This window comes from Sceloporus undulatus, chromosome 7, assembly GCF_019175285.1.
Source record: "Sceloporus undulatus isolate JIND9_A2432 ecotype Alabama chromosome 7, SceUnd_v1.1, whole genome shotgun sequence".
Classification (NCBI taxonomy): Eukaryota; Metazoa; Chordata; class Lepidosauria; order Squamata; family Phrynosomatidae; genus Sceloporus; species Sceloporus undulatus.
In genome coordinates this window covers 19753720-19767836 of record NC_056528.1, presented here as the reverse complement: position 1 = coordinate 19767836, position 14117 = coordinate 19753720, and the positions used below count along the sequence as shown (strand labels likewise).

Below are 14117 nucleotides of genomic sequence, written 5' to 3'. Positions count from 1 at the left end.
AGGCTATCAGAGTGGCTTACAATTATGATGTTTAATTAGACGGTTCCCTGCCCTCAGGCTTACTGTCTAAAAGTATAATCATTTTAAAGGTGAATGGTTTATTATTATTATTGTTATTATGAAAACTGGTGGGCCTCTGCCTCTGGGTTCCCAGGAGGAGAACCAAGAAGAAGCAGCAGTGGCCAGTGGCCTTTCCAGAAGGAGGCTCCCAGAAGGTCCATGGCTTCAGACAGCAGCTTTTTCCCAGGGTCCCTCTCTCCATCTTCCATTGAGGCCAATGCTGCTAGAAAGCCTTACAGCTGGATGGAGAAGGAGGAGGAGGAGGAGGAGGAGGAAACGGGGCCCTTGGCTTTGCCAAGCGAGGGATGCCCCTGCACTTGGCACTTCCGTGTGTGTGTGTATCAGGGGTTGGAGGACACTTCCCATCATCCTCACAAGGCACAGCATTAGGTCTTGGAGGACACTTCCCATCATCCTCACAAAGCCGTGGGGGTTTTAGACCATACTGTTTTGTTTTGTTTTGTTTTGTTTTTTTTTGGTATGCTTTATTCCAATGTAATTATTTTTTGGTGTTTTTTTAACACTTGACAAGCTACTTTATTACAACCAACAGTTGCAAAGCATAACTCCATGAACAACTCCATGAACAACACTAAAACAACTCCATTAACAACACTAAAATATACTTCTTTCAACATCCACGTTGTCTCCAACAAGCACCTTTGTTAAGTGGAGAACACTTGCTTTTAAAAGGTGATTTGGGCCCAGAGGACACTGTTTCCTTGCTTCCTTCGTGTCCATTCCTTGGGAATGAGGTGTCTCTATGTACATTGGTTGCTTGGGGGGAATACAACAACACAAGTGCCCAAGAAAAGGTGCCCAAACAAAGTCGCAACTTCTTTCCCTCCTGTGGTGGACAAGCGTCAGGAGCCTTCGGTGTCTGTGTTGTCGCTGCCGGATGTGTTTTCCCAGTCCACTTCGTGGTACCTGACTTTATGCATTTTCCGCAGGGCTCTCTTTCTGCAAAACAAGTTCCAAAAACGTGTAGGAAAAGGTGGCAAACTTCAGACTCTGGGGCCAAATCTTGACCTCCTTGGATCTCAGTCTACCCCCATGGACTTCAACAATGGCCCATTCACCATATCATCATTGAGTGGTTTCCTTTGAGTGTAGTGGACTCTCCTGCTTTGGGGTTTGTTAAACATGTGAGAGTCCTTCAGTCTTCCCCTATATGGCTCAGTTAAACCATTCAATTTGATTATCACCAGCAACTGATGGCCATTGCAACAAGGCTACATCCCTCTCCATCCTATCTCACTCTGTTTTACATAGGTTTTCTCCCCATATTGAAGGAACAGAGAAAGGTTTTAATTGAGGGCTGGGAAGAGAAAAGGCATCGGCTGTATGCTTCAGACAACATGCTCAACATACTGGGTTGGCAAAATCTAGCAAATTCTGCATGCTGGAAGAAATCACTGCAATCCATTAAGCTTTGAGAAGTATGTGTACAGATCTAGGAAGCGATGAAGAAGCATTACCTCCGGTACTGCTCAAAAGTGTCCTTCATTCGCCGGCGTTCTTTCTCTGTTAGTTCTCCATTGAGCGAGCTGCCTTCCTGAAAAAGAAATGCAACACCAGGACCGTATTTAGCTCAACTTGGTTAAACAAGACAAAGCTACTCTGCTAAGTTGAAGGCTTTCATGGCCAGCACCTATAGTCTTTTATGGGTTTTTTGGGCTGTGGGGCCATGTTATAGAAGAGTTTCTTCCTGACGTTTCACCAGCATCTGTGGCTATGGGCATCTTGAAGATTATTTGCAAATCTTACTGATATGGCAAGGACTGGTATTATCTGAAAAGATGCAGCGAGGGTCTGGAAAAAGCTCCTATATGGGCCTAGCTCCACCTAATTGTAGATATAACTGAGATCAGGTATGTAAGGTCAGCTCACACTGAGAAAGTGTTGTGCAACCTCATGGCAACAGCAAGGAACAAATGGACAGAAATCGACAAGGATTACAAAAATATGTTCAAATTGCACTGGAATAGAAGACCCCATGTTTGTATCATTTTATTGTTGTGTTTTATATTTTGATTCATCTTTCATTGTATTTTTATGAGGTGGCTTGAAATGCTTAAAACCAACCAATACCTGTGGCGACTGAGAAAGCTGCATATTTCCCAAAGCACTGAATTCCTCCTGGTCCTTTACGTTGGAGCCTTCTGGAGAGAGAAGGAAGAGAGATAATAAATCAATTGTAGATTGATATCTGTGAGCAGAGCGGAAACAACATGGATGTCTCAGGATAACTTACTTTTCTCTGTGCCTTTCACATCTTCATCTGGATTTCCAGGAGAGGTCAGCTCCATGCAAGAAAAAGAGAGGGAGAGAATAGCTTCTTTTTGTGAATGAATGTTCACTGGTTGTCCTTTTCTCATTTCCTAGGAAGGGAACAACACCAGGCAAAGGAAGCTATTTTTCAGCAGGATTTCCGAAAACACAACATTTTGCCACTTCTAGTAGTCATAGAACTGAACATTTACTACATATCTTCGGATTAACGCCAGCAACAGAATTGGTGCCTGAAGGCGGGCAAGGAGGAGAGATGTTGTAAAACTACACATCCCAGGACTCCATAGGATGGAACCATGGCAGTTAAAGTGGTCTCAAATGGCATTATTTCTACAGTACCTATGCACCCTACGTCCTCTGGAGTGATTCTTTGGTATGCTTGGACCAGAAGCTGACCATAGAATCATGCTGGAGGACCTAGAAATGCCTAGAGAGAACATGTTTTTTGGTTGCAGATAACTGAAACTGCATTAATCCATGGGTCTTAATGTATAGTTATGCAATAAAAGACAATTAACAGTGACAGATTTACTGAGTGGCCATCTGCACAAAGACAGAAAGATCAGAAGCAGTAGTTGTCCTCAGTCAAGCATGTTCCTTGCGTCACTCACTTCTTGGGAGCTTCTGGATGATGTTTCCTCTAGGTCTGAAGTCTGTAATTGCAAGATGTTAAAAGGTTAAAAGTTATGAAGCTATGACATGCCAGAAATAATTGTTATATACTTATGACAATGTGCTCAGGGAAAACATAGGTTAAGGCACAACCATGATGAATTAAGCTAGAAAAGAAGGGGATGTTTGGGTGAATCCGAGTGCTGCCTTTCTGCACAATGCCTTGAAATTGAATACAGTATATGGATGTTTCAGTACAGTCTTCAAGAGCAGCTCCAGATACTGTTCATAGTAGTCGATCTCCACCTTATCTCAATTTGCCACACCAGGAATTACAATGACAGAAAAGACTACAGTTAGCATACTACATGAGTTTGATACTCATGGCCATGGTGAAATGACCTGGAAGCATTTGCTCATAACATTAAACCTAAGCAGTCAATCTCCATCCAATCCCAGGAGCAAAGATGGAAGAGAAGATAGGCATACACAAGTGACAGGAGAACTGGTGTTACATTTTCTGGGTACCTACCAGTGATGAAGGATCAAGGCGTAATCTTTTGAACTTGGCTTCCGTACTAAGCAGCTGCCCTTCTTTCTGGAAGAGCTGGAGCTGCAGGTCATCGCACTTCTCTCCAAGTTCTCTGATCTGCTTCCGGTAGATGTCTTTCTCTCTCAGACTCTTGGAATACTGTCTGTGGAACCTCTCTTGATTCAAGAGAGCCTAGCAGAAAGCAATGGGAAAGAGGGTTGAACAAGAGGTATATCTGAAAACCCACTTCTGTTGGATTGGATTTGTTTAGATGCTTAGGGCTGAGAGAAACAGAGTGTGATAAGCAAGTGGGATTTTTGGCTCAATGGTAAGTAGAACCTGGATGTCCCCAGTATAATGTTTTCTAATCACCGTGTGGCATAGTAGTTTGAGTGATGGATTACTATTCCGGAGACCAGGGTTCGAATCTCCACCGAGCCATGAATCCCACTGGGTGACTTTGGGCAATTTCAGACTTTCTCATCTTCAGAGGATGAAGAAGAAATTTGCCAAGACACCTTAAGGTCACTGTAATGTGGAAATGACTTGAAGGCGCATAATAACAACACTACACTGGCTCTTCGTCGTATTCTTTTTCTTGCAATGTGCATGAGTCATGTGCCTTTGTCAATGTCTCCCTTTTTTCACAAGATGGAAGGAAGTATCAACCCAGCTGACTTACCTGATCCCTTTCGGCAGCCACCTCTTCCATCTGTTTCAAGATGGTCTGGATACGATCCTGGTAAACCCGGTTGTCGTTCTGGAGAGATGTGCATTGCAACTCCAACACCTCCTTTTCTTCCATAAGCTGCCAAGAGAAGCACAGAAGCATGGAGTGGAATGGGATCGTGGGGAGTGTCAGGGGCTGCGCTGCCCCATTCGGAAGCATTGCTTCAGCGCACCTTTTGGAGGGCAGAAATTAGCACTTTAATTTGTACCCTGTCAGCCTTCATTTAAAAATTAAAGGTTATATTAGGAACCAGAACAACCCTGCTTCCTTTTAGAGAGGGTGAAAATCTGTGGCAGCAGATTCTGAGCATCCCAGTTGTGTAAAATCCATTATCTATATGTATATATATCGATATCTATCTCATCCTATACCTGAAGATCTTAGGTATAGATAAATACATTAAAAACAATATGTAACGACATTTTTAAAGACCATAAATCGAAGGCACTCAACAACTACTTAACAGGTAACTGTTTTACTTGCAACTCATTACTTCAAAGTTCTGACTCCATAATCCACCGACAACCCATTTCAAATCCATGCAAAGCAGCTCTACCCACTTACTTTTTCCCGCAGATCTTCGGTTCGCCGGAGCATTTGGCGCAAATCATAGATCGTATTTACAAGCTCCTGGTGCTCTCTCAACATCTGGGCTCGCTCCGCCTCAAGAGCCTGGATGGAAACATTCTCCTTCTCAGAGCTGCCTTTCTTGGTGACCTACAAAAGGAGGAAGGATAATATGAGAGGAATATGAGAGGAACAGCTCTCCAAACGTAGATCATCTTCCTTCAGTGCCACCTCTTCTATCCTCCCATCTCCTGCCCCAATCCCCTTTTTAACCTTGTGAGATCACAGAATTATAGAATCCTAAAGTTGAACATGCCCAGCTCCCTTTACTCTTATGTTTTGTTTGCCATACTTCTTATCACCCTCTTGTTAGATAAGTAGGCAAAGAGGGATCTTGTAACAATCTACTTCCTTACCCCATGCACCTGAGGAAGTGGACTTAGGTCTAGGAAAGCTCATGCTACCAACTTCTTTCTTTCAGTGAGTCTCAAAAGTGATACGAGATCCCTTTGCATATTGATTTTCCAAACTAACACAGCAACGTCTTTGAATTCTACTTTATTACATAAGTTACGGCCCTATAATCAATCCCTAGGTGGCCATCAGAACCACAAAAGCACCCCAGGGCACCTTACGAGAACTGCACTTTGCACACTCTTAGTATTAATCGAAACAGTGAATAAACCCCCAAATGTCCCTGTCCCTTGCCGCCTTCCCTTGGCTGACTTCCCCCTGGACACTAGAGACCTGTAAGGTACTTTCCAGCTCCTTGTTCTTGGCCAAGAGCAGGTCCTTCTCCCTTTGGATCTCCCACACAACCTCATGGCTGGGCCTCTGCTCAATGGCGTGCCTCAGCTTCAACGTATGCTTTCGCTCCAGCTTACAGTCATCCTCGGCCTTCATCAAGCTGTGCCTCAAGCTGTCAATCTTTGTGGCGACACATGTGGTGACATGTGGAAACAGAAGAAAGAGAGAGAGTAAAACATAAGAGGGGCGCAACTAAAGATCCACAAGAAAGGGCAACTTCTTGTGTCAATTTTAGTATGCGCTGGTTCAGCTCCAGAGCTACCCTGACACATCCCCATTTGGATTACTGTAATGCGCTGTACATGGGGCTGCCATTGAAGATTGTTTTGAAATTGCAGTTGACTCAAAGAGCTACAGCCAGACTGTTAACTATAGGAAGCACACTACTCCCTTGTTGCAATAGCTCGACTGGTTGCTGGTGAGTCTACTCTGTAAATCCCTATGTCCAGATTATTTCATAGGTTTCACAAAATCCTAAAGCTGGAAGAGACACCAAGGGTCATCCAGTCTAATCCCCTGCCATGCAGGAAGACAGAATCAAAGCATCCCTGACAGATGGCCACCCAGCCTCTGTTTAAAAACCTCCAAAGAAGGAGACTCCACCACTCTCCGAGGCAGACTATTCCACCCTTATATACTTCTTAGAGTCAAGAAATTCTTCCCAATGTTTAGGTGGAATCTCTTTTCCTGTAATTTGCATCCATTGTTTTGTGTCCTAGTCCCTAGATCAGCAGAAAACAATCTTGCTCCATTGTCAATGTGACATCCCTTCAAAGATTGAAACATGGCCATCATGTCACCTCTTAACCTTCTCTTCTCAGGCTAAACATACCCACTCTCTAAGAGGGCATGGCTTCCAGACCCTTCACCATTTAGGTCTTCCCAGCTTGTCAATATCCTTCTTGAATTGTGGTGCCCAGAACTGGACACAATATTCCAGGTGAGGTCTGACCAAAGCAGAATAGAGTGGGACTATTGCTTCCCTCAATCTAGACACTACAACCTTATTGATGGAGCCTAGGGTCAAACTGGCCTTTTACTTGCCGCATCACAGAAGTGAGAAGAATGAAGCCAACCTCCAGCTGCAGATCCCGGTTCTTCATCAGGGCCACATTTTTCTCCTCACTCTGCCTTGCGTAGCTCATAGCCAGTTCATAGTTTTCGTCTTTGCATCGCTTCAGTTCCTTGCTGAGGTTGTCCCTCTCCTCCTTCATCCGCTGTGCCCTTTCCTGGTGCTTGCGCAAGACGTTGTCCCTCACCCGCATCTCCTTGATGATGTCCTCCTTGGTCTGGAGCAGCTGGTTCAGCTCCTGGATTTTTTGCCTTTCCTCACGGTTGGCGCTTTGAAGCTTTGAGATCTCATTCATCAGCAGCTCTGTCAGGCTGGACTCTCCAGCTGTATCTGCATCGGAGGAGAAAATGTATTCGCATTCACAAGACAGAGGACAACAGGAAAGAATGGAGGTACCCATTCACACTACAGAATTGATTCCACTTTAAGTGCCATAGTTGCATCCTATAGAATTCTTGTAGTTGCAGTTTATTGAAAGGTGTTTAGGATTTGAGAGCCAGCAAAAGAAACCCTAGGATGAGGGGCACCCATAAGTCAGAATTGACTTGAAGGCACATAAGAACAAAGTTTGTAGAGTGAGGCCTGGTTTGTGGTTCTCTGATATTCTTACGAGGGTTTTGGAAGATGCAACAGATCGTAATTCCTATTTAGCATAAATTCCAAAATCTGGAACTGTGTCAAAATAATCACTTAAACCAAAATGCAACAACTGGAACTCTGCTATCAGAAAAATCTCCATTCCCTCGTCATAAATTCTGCTTGGAGGAAACAGCTGTGCTTTAGAGCTGTGTGTAAATCAGAGAGCATCACACTGGTCTCTAAATATGTACTAGAAGGTCTCATGGAGTTGGAGGGGACCACAAAGGCCATCTACTCCAACTCCTGGCTATGCAGGAATACATAATAAAAGCAGCCCTGAAAGACACCCGTGGTAAATGAATACAAAATAACAACAACAACAACAACAACAGGGAAGATCAAGATGAAATTCATCAGATTAACATATTACCTATAATCATTGAGAAGACCCTGGTGGGTTCTTTTCCTGTTATTTTCTTGTAAAGCTGAGGATAGTAGAGTTCTAGGCTCTCAAGAAATGCTACAAAACCTTTCTGACCTGTCCTTTGGAGGATATCAAGGAGAACGCCTGCAAAGGAGAAAAGATACTTTAGTTAGCAATAGTAAAAATAGTAACACCCTCAGCTTATTTCAGTTGCTGCAAACCAAGTTCAAAATACACAAGAACTTTGCAGTGAGTTAACTCAGCAGAGGAAGGGGAGAGGAAGGAAAGGAATCTTTGTCAACTCAGTCCATACATTTCAGGGCTTCTCTGCTTTGGGTGTTGTTCTTCCACATTAAGATCCCTCTTTAAACCATGAGGATGGCATTGGGAAGAGGTGTGAATGATACACCGGTGCCACTGGTAAGCAAAAAGTACCTGTTTTTCTTTTCCGGATCACCAGGTTGGGGTCATTAAGGATCTGTTCCTCATCATCATGGTTTATAACTTTGCACTGCCGGAGGTAAGGGGTGATCCTAGAAGGATCGATCACGGAGATCAACTTGACACGGAAGTTCTCCAGGTTGTTCCAACAAGTCTCCTCATCGTCTTCTAAGTCAGACATAGTGGAGGGTGACAAAGAAGGCCTGGCCTGGGTCAGTCCTCTAGAAGTGTTGCTAGAGAAGGCAAAAGGAAAGGCATGCATTAACTGGAAGACAGCGTACCTTCCAACGTTTCAACAAGCAACACCTGAGTGTGGTCAAGGTGGCAAAAGTTTTCAATGAAAAGAAATGAGCATGCAAGCTGGGAGAAACTGCAGCGGTTTGCTTTTGCTTGAGCCTCCTGGAGAAGGCAAGATTCTGCCCACTTCTCTCTGCAGTGCGAATTGAGTGACTTTTTTGAGAATCTGGAGAATCACTTTTGCATTTTGAACTCAGTTTTGATTGGACTCTGCTGAATAAATCTTGCCAAGAAACCCCCATGATAGGTTTGCCTTAGGGTCGCCATAAGTTGGAAATGACTTAAAGTCACACAACACACACACATTATGTCACTTCTCAGTCTTCTCGTCTCTAAGCTGAACATACCCAGCTCCTTAAGTTGTTAACATACCCTAAGCAGAGTTCCCCCAGCCAGGCCACTGCCATGCTGCCTCTAGAATGCAGGTGCCCCCTCATATAGACACATCCTAACTATTAATTCTTCACAATAATGTTGCTTGCACTTCTAGCAAAGCACTTTAATGATCCTTAGGTGCCAACACTCCACCTCCTGTTCAAACCTTATTGACTAAGGGCACTTTCACACTATGCAGATATAGCACGATCCTTCCACTTTAACAACCATGGCTCCATCCTATGGAATCCTGGGTTTTGTAGCTTGGTGGGTCAACTTGGCACTTTATGGCTGCCAAACCTAAACTGCCAATGCCAGGATTTCCTAGGATGGAACAATGACCGTTAAAGTGGAATGATAGTGCTATATTTTATAGCGTTGAAAGTGCCCCAGGTGTGCCACTGTCAAGGGACTGTACCATCTTGAAGAGAGCCAGCATGGTGTAGTGGCTTGAGCATTGGACTAGGACTCTGGAGACCTGGGTTCGAATTCCATCTCTGTCATGTAAACCCATTGGATGACCATGAGCAAGTCGCACTCTCTCAGCTTCAGAGGATGGCCATGGCAAACCCCCTCTGAAGAAACATGCCAAGAAAAACCCATGACAGGTTCACCTTAGGGTTGCCGTAAGTTGGAAATAACTTGAAGGCACACAACAACAACAACCATCCCAAATACTATCAGCTGATTTCACAAACCAATCTGGACACATCAACCCTTATAAAAATCCTGACATCTGACTCAAATACCTTGGTCTGTGGTACTCATAATCCGGAGAACCTGTTAAACCAGTTACATCACCCAACCTTCCTTGGTCTTCCTTCTCTAGAGCCCAACTTGCCATCTTTGGATGCATTATATGTCTTCCAATATTGGCCTGCTTGCAACTGTACTTTGATACGGAGCTGCAGATAGTCCCTCTGAGCTTGTCTGAGGCCGGGCAGGGTGTGAATGCGATTGCGAGACACAGCCATGTGTGTGTTGCATGGCTTTGGAGGAAGTTCATGAGTCACCAAAGAAAGGCAGGGAAGCTTTTAGGGCCGCCTGTCATTTGGAGGAAAAAAACATTCCTCCGTAATATTGGCCTCTCTTGTACTTTTCCGGGCAGGTGTTCCAATGCTATAGTAAAAGTCCACTTAAGCAGCTCTAAGTGTCAGTATGGTCCATGGATTTTTGGTCCATGGATTCAACCATCCCTGGATTCATCTTATTTATTACTATGAAAACCAGTACAACATAAAACCAACCACAAAGGACAATACATTCACACAAACACACACACAGAAACAGAAACAAAACAGTAACCCATACCCATATATACATATATAAACTTGCACTCAATTCAATTGGAGAGGAAAGGAATCTTGGCCTTCCCAGTTGGCTCAGGCAAAAGCAAACTGCTACAGCCTTTTCTAGCTTGTGTGATGTTTCTCATTAATAGCTTTTGTCATCTTGACTGTACTCTGATACTGTTTGGTCGCATTTACTCATCTGTGAAATGTTGGAAGGTATGAGATAAGAGCGCAAGCACATTTTAGTCCATCCCCGCTGTGGGAGACTTGAGGGTCTGGTTCTGAACCGCAGACTGAAATCCTCGCTAATGCACAGAGTCCATGAGATACTGGCCAATCCTTTTCCCTTTCCATCAGTGCCACAAAACCACCAAAGCATGTGGTATTTTTTTACAATGCATCATCACAAGGGAGACCTTTGAAGTCAGACGCAAAAGGGAAGGGCTCTTGAGCTGTTTCACTCTTAGTTTTCCTTCATCATTTATCCCAGACACGCAAAAGGGTTCCTTGTCAGGCAGTCTCATAATTTTGCATGACACAGTGACCCTTTCCCACTACACATTTATAGTACTACGGTTCCACTTTAACTGGCATGGTATCTTGGGATTTGCAGTTTAGAGATGGGTATATAGCATAGTCAACCAAAGAACCCTCCCCAGATTACCAATCCCAGGTTTCCACGGGATGCAGCCACGGCAAGTTAAAAGTGGGATCATAGTGCAATAAATAGGTAGTGTGAAAGTTTCCTATATTTGTTACTGTTTTATTGTGAGGGGAACCCAAGCAAGCTCAGGCTTGAATATATCATGTAGGATCAATATTGCCTCGGATCCATGGCTTTGCTTGCAAAGATTGCTTCATCCTCTGGAGTTTTAAGCCTAAACGTATTGTTGTCTGCGGAGCCCTGAGGACCAAAGTGTCCTGCCCAAAACATTTTGCTGCCTGAGGCAAAACAGCAAATATCACCTTTCACTGGCCCAAAGTTCACCATGAAGCAGAAAAACAAAGAACTACTTCTCTGCAGCTGTGGCAGTTAGAAAAATACAATAGTAACAGAGTGAAGAACCAAAAAAGAGTTTTATGAGACCTCCGAGAACACAAAAGCAAGGAGAGATTGCCGTTTGCTTTTGCCTCAAGCTACAGGGAAGGGCAACATTCTTCTTCTTCCTCTCCTCTGTTGTTCTTGTTGCTGCTGCTGTGTGCCTTCAAGTTGTTTCCGACTTATGGAGACCCTAAAGCAAACCTATCATGGGCTTTTCTTTGCAAAGGTTTGTCATTACCATCCTCTGAAGCTGCAAGTCTCAGTGTGTGACGTGCCCACAGTTAGTAGGTTTCCATGGCCAAGCCAGGATTCGAACCCTGGTCTCCCAATGTCCTGATCGAACGCTCAAACCATGCCACACTGGCTCTCCTCTCCTGGTGCAAAGATACAGTACTTGAATGCAAACAACTTTTGCACTATGAATGTGCTTTGCAGCCACAGACGTAAGCTGAGGACAGAAGGGGGAAAGTGCTGCTGTGTGACTGTAATACAAATGAACTGAACTGAACATAAATCTGGCCCTGTTCCCTGGGGACACGTTATCCACTGTTGTTTGGAACCAAATCCATGGATTTGCTCTATCATATTATTATCACACCAACATTTATTATTTTGTGGATTGCTTCCTGCTTCCGCCTGCAGTCTTGGTTGCGTTATATAATGCAAGGTGGTGCCAGATCTCAGGGCATAACCTGCTAAGTTTTGGGTCCAGGACCCCCAATGGATATCAAAATATGTGGACACTCAAGTCCCATTTCATACAGCGGAGCTGTAAAATGGTGTCACTTATATAAAACAGCAAAACCAAGGTTGAGAAAATAAACCAACTTCAAGCTGTGGGTGTCTGAATCCATGGATGCAAAATCCGTTGATACGGAGGGCCGGCCGTAATGCAATGGCTTACTTCTAGAACAGTATAATGGATAAAGGCAACAACATGACTGTGAAAAAGCACTGAGAAGTTGGGCAAACCTCCACTAAATTCGACAAACAACATTTTCGGGGTAAAACAACTCAATTCCTTTCTTCATTCTCAGAACAATAAACTTTCACTCACCTGAGCAGTGACTCCAAGAGAAATGCCTCATCCAGGACAGCAGTCCTTCCTCCAGGGCTTTGCTTTGCCTAAGTTTCCTTAAACCAAGGAATTAAAACTCTGCCTTGCATGTTAGCCAGGACCGAAAGGGGAACTCGCACAACACACAGTTTTGAAAATGGAAAAAGATAATAATGGGGAAGTTGCAAAACTGTGTGGCGTAGGATTCTCTGAGCACTGATTCTATTACGTCAGAGCCAACTTGCATGCTTCTTTTGCCGAAGGGGGGCGAGTTCCCTTTTTATACCACGAATTTACAATGTCAGAACCTATAAATGTTACTCTCTCTTTTTTTAAAATAAACAGGATTATTTCTGCAGTGGACCCAAGTCTACAAAACCTTATGCTACAACTTCTTCCTCTCACTCTCAAAGGTGCTACAAGATCCCTTTGTGTACTGATATTGCAAACTAACACGGCTATGCCTCTGAATGCTACAACTATGGCTAGTCATAAAAAATATCCAAGGGTAGCCGTGTTCGCCGTACAGCAAAATACAACAAAATACAAAATCCACTAAACAGTGATACCTTTATTGGGCCAAACAAAAATGGAGAAAATACATCATGCAAGCTTTTGACACTTCATCGGCTTCTTCATCAAAGATGTTAAAATCATACAGAAGAACATACAGTCGTCCTGCATGGCAGGAGGTTCAACTAGATGGCTCTTCAGCTCCTTTCCAATTCCAAGATTCAGCGATTGTATGAAATCTATCTCTTAAGATCTAGAGGGACAAAGCTCCTGTGTCTTTAATGGTGGTGTTTCTTGTTAATGGACATCGTCTTCGACTTATGGTGACCCTGTGAATGAGACCTTCAAGAGTCACCAGTATCACCTGCTTTCCTCAGATCTTGCAAGTTCAGGGCTATGGCTTTCTTGGTTAAATCAATCCACCTGGAGCACAGTCTCCTTTTCCTACTGCCTTCTACTTTACCAAGCATTAACATCTTTTCCAATGAAAGTCATCTCATGATATAGCCAAAGCAAGACAGCCTGTTTAGTCATCTTGGCTTCTAGGGAGAATTCATGCCCAATTTACTCTATGATTCATTTGTTGTCTTTCTAGCAATTCATGGTATCTGTAGAATTCTCATCCAGCACCACAATTCAAACGAATTGGTTTTCATCCTGTTAGCTTTGTTCACTGTCCAGCTTTCACAACCATACTAAGAAATCAGAAGTACTATGGCTTGGATAATTCTGACTTCAGTATTTAAGGACGCATCTTTATATTTGAGGATCTCCTCTAGTTCCTTCATAGCTACCCTTCTGAAACTTAACTCTTCATTTCTTGACTTGCCTCTATTTTTATTAATGACTAAACAAAGGTACAGAAAGTCTTTATTCCAACATCTACAGTAATCGCTTTAAAGTTATGTATATTACCGCCTGTTATTATTTTTATTTTCTTAATATTCAACTGTAACTCTGCTTTTGTGCTGTCTTTCCTAACTTCCATCTGTAGTTGTTCCAAGTCTTTCTAAGTACTCTGCAAGTAATATGGCCTCATCTGCATATCTTACATCATTTATGTTCCTTCCTTTAATTTTCACATCTTCTTCCTCTGAGTCTAATTTCCATGTGATATATTCTGCATGTAAATTAAACAGATAGTGTGATACAGTGTCCTCAGAGAGAGAGAGAGAGAGAGAGAGAGAGAACACCATGAAGGCACACTCCATCATGTCTAGGCCCTGCAACAGATAAAAGGCTGTGAAGTCAAGGGCTTTCTTGGCTGGCATCCATAGTTTTTTTGTGGGTTTTTCGGGCTATGTGAACATGTTCTAGAAGAGTTTTGCAAGCATTTGCATTTGCTGGGTCTTGATTTTAGTGTTTTTTGGGACTGGTAGCCAAACTCTGCTAACTTTAAGCCAGAGTTTCCTCTTTCCTGAAGTT

The 14117-nt window shown here is 43.4% G+C and overlaps 1 protein-coding gene across 1 annotated transcript; it reads right to left on the bottom strand.

The window, feature by feature from the left end:
- Positions 1–536: 536 nt before the first annotated feature.
- CARD9 (caspase recruitment domain family member 9) lies at positions 537–12310 on the bottom strand. The gene is made up of 13 exons (XM_042479435.1): positions 12180–12310; positions 8111–8349; positions 7682–7819; positions 6677–7002; positions 5541–5720; positions 4791–4943; positions 4179–4304; positions 3497–3688; positions 2964–3005; positions 2315–2441; positions 2152–2222; positions 1539–1615; positions 537–1020 (listed from the first exon to the last, which is right to left on the bottom strand). The coding sequence occupies exons 2-13, from the start codon at positions 8295–8297 to the stop codon at positions 924–926; spliced, it is 1716 nt and encodes a 571-aa protein (XP_042335369.1). The 5' UTR covers positions 8298–8349; positions 12180–12310; the 3' UTR covers positions 537–923.
- Positions 12311–14117: the final 1807 nt, after the last annotated feature.

Coding starts and splice junctions, on each gene's coding strand:
- CARD9 (XM_042479435.1), bottom strand. CDS start 8,297: ATGTCTGACTTAGAAGACGATGAGGAGACTTGTTGGAACAACCTGGAG. Junction 3,006..3,496: donor GCCTTGATCCTTCATCACTG/GTAGGTACCCAG, acceptor TTGCAATTACAG/ACTTCAGACCTAGAGGAAAC. Junction 1,021..1,538: donor ACTTTTGAGCAGTACCGGAG/GTAATGCTTCTT, acceptor CTTGTTTTGCAG/AAAGAGAGCCCTGCGGAAAA.